The sequence below is a fragment of the Anneissia japonica genome, unplaced genomic scaffold (genome assembly GCF_011630105.1).
Source record: "Anneissia japonica isolate Jap-2015-1 unplaced genomic scaffold, ASM1163010v1 scaffold287623_len557403_cov176, whole genome shotgun sequence".
Classification (NCBI taxonomy): Eukaryota; Metazoa; Echinodermata; class Crinoidea; order Comatulida; family Comatulidae; genus Anneissia; species Anneissia japonica.
The window spans coordinates 332,886-342,134 of record NW_022683923.1 but is presented as its reverse complement, the minus strand read 5'-3'; the positions used below and the strand labels follow the sequence as shown (position 1 = coordinate 342,134).

Sequence of the window (9,249 nt, the reverse complement as noted above, 5' to 3'; positions counted from 1 at the left end):
GACTCCATGGACTTTATCCGCAAAATTAACCAAATTTCAAATAATAATAATAATAATAGTGTAGTTTTATATAGCGCACAAATCCATCTAATGTAAGATGCTCAGGGCGCTTGAAATGTGGACTAGGAACTCGATCAATGACTTTCTTCGCCCCTAAGGGTCCCTTCGTGTCTGTGCTGCCCGGTAACCCGGTACCAGCAACTCTGGTCGTCCACCACAGGGGCTGTCTGTTCCAGTACACCGGGGTATCCCCCTACTCGTCTCGAAGGATGTACTGAGTTCTTTATAGTGCACACGAGCCATTGTATACACTGGGCCTACGGCTTATAGTCCTTATCCGAGAAGACTTGTTCTACCACCAGAACCATAGGCGATCGTGCCGTTCGAACCAGCGCCGATATTATGGCTATAGCTTGCGGCGCCCCTGCTAACCGCTCGGCCATTCGACTCACCAAATTTACCTAATAATACTGTTCTGGCTTCACTTGATGTTTCGTCATTATATACTAATATCCATCATGAAGAAGGTGTTAATGCGTGCATTTCAAATTACAAACAAATTCGGGGCAAAACTTATCATGTCGATTCTGACCAATAATAACTTTGTTTTCGGCAACGGTCATTACCTTCAAATTCATGGCACAGCGATGGGCACTAAAATGGCTCCATCTTTTGCTACCTTATTTATGGGACAATTTGAGGCCAATTTCCTGTCCTTACAGCCCAAGAAACCAGATGTTTGGTTTCGTTACATTGATAATATCTTCATGATCTGGACCCATGGTGAAGATAGTTTGGATACGTTCCTATTGAACATTAATTCGGCTCATCCCACAATCAAATTCACTGCTAACAAATCCACAAGCAGTGTAGATTTTCTGGACATCACCGTGATCATGGAAAATTGTGCACTCAAAACTGATCTCTTCCGTAAATCCACGGATAAGCATATGTACCTGCTCCCTAGCAGCTTTCATCCCCCGCACTGTACAAAAAACATTCAGCCAAGCATTGCGCATGAGACGCATTTGTTCTTCGGATTTAGATTTTCAGAATCGCACAGAAGAGCTATCCGGACATCTCCGGAATAGAAATTATCATCAAGGACCCATTGAAAATGCTGTAAAAAAGCAAAGGACACACCTCGTGCTCAAACACTGACGTACAAACCACGTCAGCGATCAAACAGAGTGCCACTGGTCACTACCTATCACCCTAGGCTACCACCACTTAGGGCTATAATTCAGAAACATATGCCCATTCTACAGACCACAGAACGTCTTAGGTCTGTTTTTCCGGAGACACCGTTTATAGCCCATCGCAGACCACCTAACATTCGTGATATATTAGTACGATCTAAATTCAAGAGGCAGGTTAACTCTTGCGACAGCCATAATTTGGGTAGTCATCTTTGTGGTTCATCATGCAAAACATGCTCCTTGCTTGATTCTACACAATCATTCAAGAGCAACCAAACAAACCACATATTTCGGATAAGGCAATCAATTAATTGCCTCGCCAAAAATGTCATTTATCTCATATATTGTAATATTTGTGGTAAACAATATGTCGGAGAAACAAAAAACACTCTCCTTATGAGAATGACACAATCTAGATCAGCTATCAGAACATCTAAGCTTGATCAACCAATAGCCGAACATTTCAATTTCGCTGGTCATTCAGTTTCAAATTTCAGAGTGATTGCAATTGACCATAATGCCAATTGGAGCGACAAAAATCGCAAAGATAAAGAGAATCACTGGGAACTTTTACTTAAAACTGCCACACCATTTGGACTCAATATTAGGAACGTTTTCCCAGTACACTAAATTAACCTATGGCATTCCAAATTATTCTGGATAAATCATTTTGCTTATTCATTGAGGCATGCCTCTAAAGTTTAGTTTTGGCCTTCCTGTTTACTTGCTTAGGTCGTTTATTCTAATCCCACCTAGCCTAGCCTATTGTTTCTAATCATGCTTGCATGAAATTCTCACTTTATACTATCTGGCTTTTTCAACCCTCACTCACTCACTCGCCACTGAGGAAGGACTAGTGTTGTCCGAAAGCTCTGGTTCTGTTACTTTTTAGCTGTTGCTTATCATTTTTGTATCTCTACCGAGATCCAGCCATTGTTTCCCACAGCATTGTTGTTTTTCAGTATTTTGCTTTTTAATCTATATATATATATATATATATATATATATATATATACGCATATATACATATATATATAATTTATTTATTTTATTTATTTATTCTTTACACTGAGTTACCTCTTCAGTAACATGTTAAAAAATACATATAAACTTGATGGAAAAGAATAGGCAAATGAGAAAACCCCATAAAACAGCAAACGACCACATAATGCAAAACAATATAAAATTAAAACGAAACTATAGAGAAAATGCGATCAGAATGATAAAATAAACTAAGCATCCCACTGGCCCAAAACGGAATGTTTGAAAAGCTTAGGCAGAGTCCAGAGAGGTCAAACGACCACTAAAGGTTACCGAGCCAAACCAAGGAATATATATACAAAGAGATTCTTTAATAATAATATAAATTTAAATTGGTAAATAGGCAATCCCATTTGCCTATTAAACTTTATATTATTATTAAGGAATCTATTGAGATTCAGCGGCCGCCATTGATGCACGGTAGAGATTGCATCTTTAGATTTCCGATCTTGTTCAAAAATTCGCGGACTAGTGCTGTCTGTAAGAATTTCTTAGGACGAATTAAAAATTACAAAACATGGGTGGAGCCTGTTGGGGCCGGGGGATGGGCCCCTGTGGGGGAGAGCTGACCCCCAGCCCCTCCCCAAAAAAATGTAAGTATACACCTGTCTCTTATACACATCTAGATGTGTATAAGAGACAGCATATATATAATTTATTTATTTATTCTTTACACTGAGTTACCTCTTCAGTAACATGTTAAAAAATACATATAAACTTGATGGAAAAGAATAGGCAAATGAGAAAACCCCATAAAACAGCAAACGACCACATAATGCAAAACAATATAAAATTAAAACGAAACTATAAAGAAAATGCGATCAGAATGATAAAATAAACTAAGCATCCCACTGGCCCAAAACGGAATGTTTGAAAAGCTTAGGCAGAGTCAGAGAGGTCAAACGACCACTAAAGGTTACAGAGCCAAACCAAGAAATATATATACAAAGAGATTCTTTAATAATAATATAAATTTAAATTGGTAAATAGGCAATCCCATTTGCCTATTAAAATTTATATTATTATTAAGGAATCTATTGAGATTCAGCGGCCGCCATTGATGCACGGTAGAGATTGCATCTTTAGATTTCCGATCTTGTTCAAAAATTCGCGGACTAGTGCTGTCTGTAAGAATTTCGTAGGACGAATTAAAAATTACAAAACATGGGTGGAGCCTGCTGGGGCCGGGAACTGAGCCCCCTGTGGGGGAGAGCTGACCCCCAGCCCCTCCTCCCTCCCCGTCGGGAGAAAGAGCACAATCCTTCGTGGAGGGAAAAAATTATATGTATTTTCTAAATATTAGTAGACTATAAAATCGATTAAATAAGCCTTTGAAACCCCTAAATTGTTAAAATTTTCGGGGGCTTCGCCCACAGGACCACATTCGAATCATTTTAATTGAAGCTCGACCACGCCTATTTTGCTTTCGTCGGGGAAATCTGACCCCTCGTAGCTGCACTGATGAGACCTGGGCTGCCGAAACTTATCTGTCTGTAGATATTGAGATTTCTTCCGAGCTCTAATTTTTTTTATAGCTCATTTACTCAATACTAGCCTGTGCGACAACTATTTCGCCATGACATGCCTCATATAGTGTACAAACAATTATATACTCTGAAATGTCCACTGATTAATCATTCTCAGATAAGAAGGTATTGAATGCACGCCATCGTGTCTGTCTCTTATACACATCTAGATGTGTATAAGTATATATATACATATATATATACTTATATATATATATATATATGATGTATAACTTACATGAAAACCCTATATTCTTCAGCCTATATTATCAAACGGAATGATTTCTATTACTTTATCACAATTTGCAACTTGTTTTTATGTCATAGATCATCGTACCAAGTGACACAGATACTACCTACTGGTGCACCTACGTAGAACTGCCGACGTTGTCAAGTCCACATCAAGTTATTAGGGTACTTGAAAAATAAAGTGGAAATTTACCTATTAATACAAAATATATTTGAATTTATTCCTCTACGGACATTTTTAACAGGCACTATACATATTCATTGCGGTTTAAGTAACAATGTTTTGAACTTAGCGGGGTGTTGGCCCTCCAAATTATATATATTTTCGAAGTTTTTCTTCCCTTAAGTCAGATCCTTGTTAGTCTATCGCCACAAGGAAAGGGTTCTCATGATGCAATACGGGGAAGTGTGTTTGCCTTGCCTTTTTAACGATACCCATGCTACTAATTTTTGCTCTTCATCCCATAATAATCTATCTGACCCCAACACCACTGGCTGTGGTGATAAGACCATTAACACTTCTAACCACACCACCCAACCTTCAGAATATTCATGTTTATCCTGGAGCCGATGCAAATTTTGACTATTACCTAACGGCAGCTGCCATCAAAAACTCAGGAAGTAATAAAACAGGGAAAATACAAAAGAAAACTAAGTGTGCTGACACAAAAAAAATGTAAGTGTACACAGAATTTGTACTTGAGCTGAGAAATATTTTCAGTGCTCTTGCGTGTATTATTGAGGATAATATAAAAATATAAATGGAATAACATCAAGAACACCTACTGTGAATCAGCTAAACAGATATTAGAAAGAATGGTTATCACCTCGGGCATGGAAAATGGGAAACTGCTAACACTAGATCACCTAGGTTACAGGAACGTGTACAGACGGCTTATAAAATCGAAGACACAGTGCCAGGAAAGATAAAAGAAGTTTTATTGAAGATTTATCTAAAGAAGCAAAAAAAAAAAGAAAATAAAAAAAGAGAAAAGGCTGCAGCCCTTGGAGATATGAATGCTGCCTACAAAATCACTAAACGCCTCTCTATGAAAAACATTACCCACCCTCCATTTGGGGTAGATAAGGATGACCCATCCTAACAACTGAACCTAAGCAGGCCGCCCGTTGTGTTCTTCACTTACAAAAAACCAATTGGAGCAAGTAAATTCTGCATCATCTGACACTGATATTAATATTGACACCAGTTGTGTCAATATGCAAAATGCTGTTCAACCAACCAACCGACCGACCCACCGACCGCCTGACCAACCACCAACCGGCCGGCCGACTTTCTCCATTAGACTTGAATGCTATTATTTAGAATATTACTTGAAAACGTGAGCTGGTTAATAAATCATTTATAAAATGATCTTACACAGTGTGCAATCCAATTGTTCTTTTTTTTTTTTTTCTTTTTTTTTTTTTGTATTTTATTGATGAAATTTAAACTTAACAAATTTCAACAATTCTATCAGTTGTGAGTCGATAAATTTCTAAGGTTTTGGTCACACTAGATTTGTTAGTGTTCTAGCTACTAACACTGCAATAAATTTAGTTGGACAATGTCATCCCAAAAGACGGTTCAGAAGGTCTTATTGTCAAGTCCCGAAGAAAGGCAATCTGCAAATTTGTGACAACTGGCGAGGAAACACCTTACTGTCCATACATATTAACATTTTCCGTAGAGTCCTTTTTAAACAGAATTGAAAACCTTATTGACATCAGGATTAGGCAGGAGCAAGCGGGATTCAGGAGGAAGTAATAATAATATTTTTTTACTATCCGAAATATCATTGTACAGTGCCTATAGTAGAATACCCTTTTTATATTAATTCTACAGATTTTAAAAAGGAATTTGATACTGTGCATCGTGAAACACTGTGGGAGATCATGCGAGCGTAGGAAATACTACTCAATATCATTTTATTAGTAAAGACGTTTTACAATCACTTTCAATGCAGTGCCATTTTTTTTAGCACCCTCAGCGAGTGGTTTCCGTTGATTCTAAAGTGAGACAGTGTTGTATCATAAGGAACACCATATCAGACAAACCAAGAGGGCATCCAGTGGAATCTCTTCTCTCATTCAGAAGACCTTGACTTTGCTAATGATATCGCTGTCCTCTCAACCAAATATTCAAATCTCATGAGAAAACTGATGCATTTAATTATTTTGCCAAGCATACAGGTTTAAGCATCAGTAAAACAAAATCTCAAGTGGTGCATATTACTACAAATTTGCCCCATTTACAGTAGGTCGAGAGTCACTTGAGTTTGTGAACGACTTTACCTACCTGGATACTTACCTGTAAAGAGAGCGTACCACAAACATAGAGCAAGGCAAGAATTGGAAAAGCCTATAGCTCCTTTGCTTGACTTTGCTCCATCTCGAAGTCAAAGCAGTTACAGCTTGAAATCTAAGCTTCGACTATATAACAGCAATGTCTAGTCTGTTCTGATGTACGATTCTGAAAGTTGTTGAGTAATCAAGTCTGACATACAAAATATTGATTCTTTTTAACAGCAAAAAGTCACCAGAGAATCTACTGCATCGTCTGGCCAAATAAATTACCAAACATCGAGCTATCTAATAGGACAGGACGCCGAAGTGTCATAGAAGAAATTAAATATTGACATTTCATATTGCTGTGCCGCGTTCTCAGGATGGATGGCTGCCGTATCTCTAAAATAACTCTGAGATGTACACCTCCGAGAAAAGGGGAACCTGGAAGGCCCAACAATAACTAGCGTATGAATATGATGTCTCAACTGGCAGAAAAGAACCTTATCAATAAGTGACAATAAAAAGAATCTTGTATGTTGGGTGAGGCAAAACATATTGCAAGTTATAAGAACAAGATGAAAACACAAATCGCGGCCATAAGTGTCCTAGTAGGGACAACGAGGATTAGGTAAGTACTATACATATTCTCAAATTTATTATTTGTAGGGCCACTTAGTAATTATCATATTTTCAATTTCAGATTGAACCTGTCATTCAGGCAGGGAACGAGGGCATTGTTCATCATATGATTCTAAGAGAGTGCCAGGGACTTCAAAGCATTACGGGAAGTAAGAGCTCGGATTGTGGAAGCGGCGCTATGAATGGATTTAAATCTTGTGGCAAAATCATTTTAGGATGGGGAGTTGGAGGGGGAGTAAGTATAGGTTGAATGTCGATAACACAATGTATTCATGCAGCTCATAACTATTATTGGTAATAAATTTATATGTAATAATATTGATAACAATATTAATTATTATTATAATTACTATCATTAGCATTTTAATTACTAAAACTATTATTGTTAATAGCATTCTATGTAATATAATAATAATAATAATAATAATTATTATTATTATTATTATTATTATTATTATTATTATTATTATTGTTATTATTATATTTGTAATTATTATCATCATTAACATTACCATTATTATCATTATTTTTCAATCCCTTGATTGAATGGAGCTAACACTTGGTCTACCTCTTTTTCTGTTTCAATTCTAAAAGTGTGTTCTTCTATTGCAAACAAAATACAATAAAGATAAAACAAAATAATAATGAATTGATATAATAAATAATAAAATCAATGATTCTTAAATAAGGGGTTCGTTCTGTGAATAAAGTACTCCATATTATTATCAGCTCGTCAAGAAATATGGCCTGCAAACTCCATGTCATCTTTTTGATGATTATCTGCGCTCTGATCTAGAGGTGACGGATCTAGGGGGTGTTGCGTTATGGAGAGTAATGTGTGACCGGAAAAGGTCTGCAGTCAGTTGGTTGTTACCATGCGCCAGTGATGTTGGAGTACAGCAAGATGAAACTATTTATGTAATTCATCAATAAAGTTCGGGGTTTGTCGGGTAGTGAGATGATAATTGTATATTTTAAGTGCTCCCTCTATGCATAAGTGTAAATTGAATTACGGTATTTAATTAGAGAAGATTTGGAGACAATTATTTCGAAGTTCCCTCTTTCCAAGAGGGGATGCAAATGCTTTGTGAAAATGAGTACGCTTAGTATAGTGAAAAACAGGGCCCCGTGACCATTTTCCGGGGACCAAGGTTTCTCTGCTGATTCGGCATCACTAGGGTATAAATAAAAAAATGAGCGGGGGTGAGCCTCCTGAAAAGGGGCGGAACATGTTTTTTGGCGGCCATTTTTAAAATGGCCGCTAAAATCAAGAGAATGGCTCATAACTTTACTTCTACTCCATGAAAAAGGGTAAATCTGGTGTCTAACTATATGTTAATAGGGTCACTGAATTCAATTAGACATGTTTCAAAAACCTAGGATGGCAGCCATTTTGAAATTCAAGATGGCTGCCATAGTAATCTTTAAAAATCAAATATTCCAGTATAATTCCACTTCCTGTCTTAAGTTTGTCTTAAAGTTTATATACAATGACAACAAAAGCAAAAACACAACAGAGGCAAGGTTGACCAAGTGGACGTCCTACAAAAAGAGAAAGCCACTTGTAAGATTGGCACCAGACAAACATTCACTATTTCAGCATATTAAAAGAGCCAACTATCTATCATACAATCAATTAAACTTCTCCTTAAGAATCAATCAATCACCAACAAAAAGTGGGTGGAAACTGATTAATGTAAAGTGCTATGCCGAAAGAAGTACTGAGCCAAACCTACCCAGTGATATTAAAGTTCCAGAACGAAACGATAGTGACAGTAGCGATGAGAGTGATGATGAAACAAGCGATGAATCGTCCGAGCATGATGACGTATGAACCTAATTGTGATTTATTCCAGACAGACAGACAGACAGGTTCATCAAACAAATGCTAACGGTATGTTTTATTGTATAATATAAGTGGTAGTATTTCTAAAGATTTATTATTTTTGCATTTTGTAAGGTAAAATGTGTACATAATAATGGCAGACATATTGGAAAAACGTATAGTACGTATAGTTGTCATCCTTTTAAAACTACGTTATTTGGACTCAGATTGCCCATAACAAGTCATTAGACACCAAATTTACCATTTCTATTGAGAAACATACATGATTGGACACCAATTTAACATTTTTTATCAAGGAGAAGTGCAATTATATACCAAAATATTTAATTTTTGACTATTTTTGTGGCGGCCATCTTGAATTTTAAAATGGCTGCCATAGCTTATTGAAACTGCTTATTGGACTTGCAGAGCCCAATAACATATGAGAATACATCAAATTTACCATTTTTCAACGATAAGAAGT

At 36.8% G+C, this 9,249-nt stretch overlaps 1 protein-coding gene across 1 annotated transcript in view; it reads left to right on the top strand.

Moving 5' to 3' along the window:
* The window catches only part of LOC117103051 (DBH-like monooxygenase protein 1 homolog), a 19,023-nt gene that overhangs the window by 6,808 nt on the left and 2,966 nt on the right, over positions 1–9,249 (top strand). The window contains exons 4-5 of the mRNA XM_033243525.1: positions 4,094–4,180; positions 7,002–7,175. Coding sequence (XP_033099416.1) covers positions 4,094–4,180; positions 7,002–7,175 — 261 coding nt within the window. The remainder of the gene's footprint in view (positions 1–4,093; positions 4,181–7,001; positions 7,176–9,249) is intronic.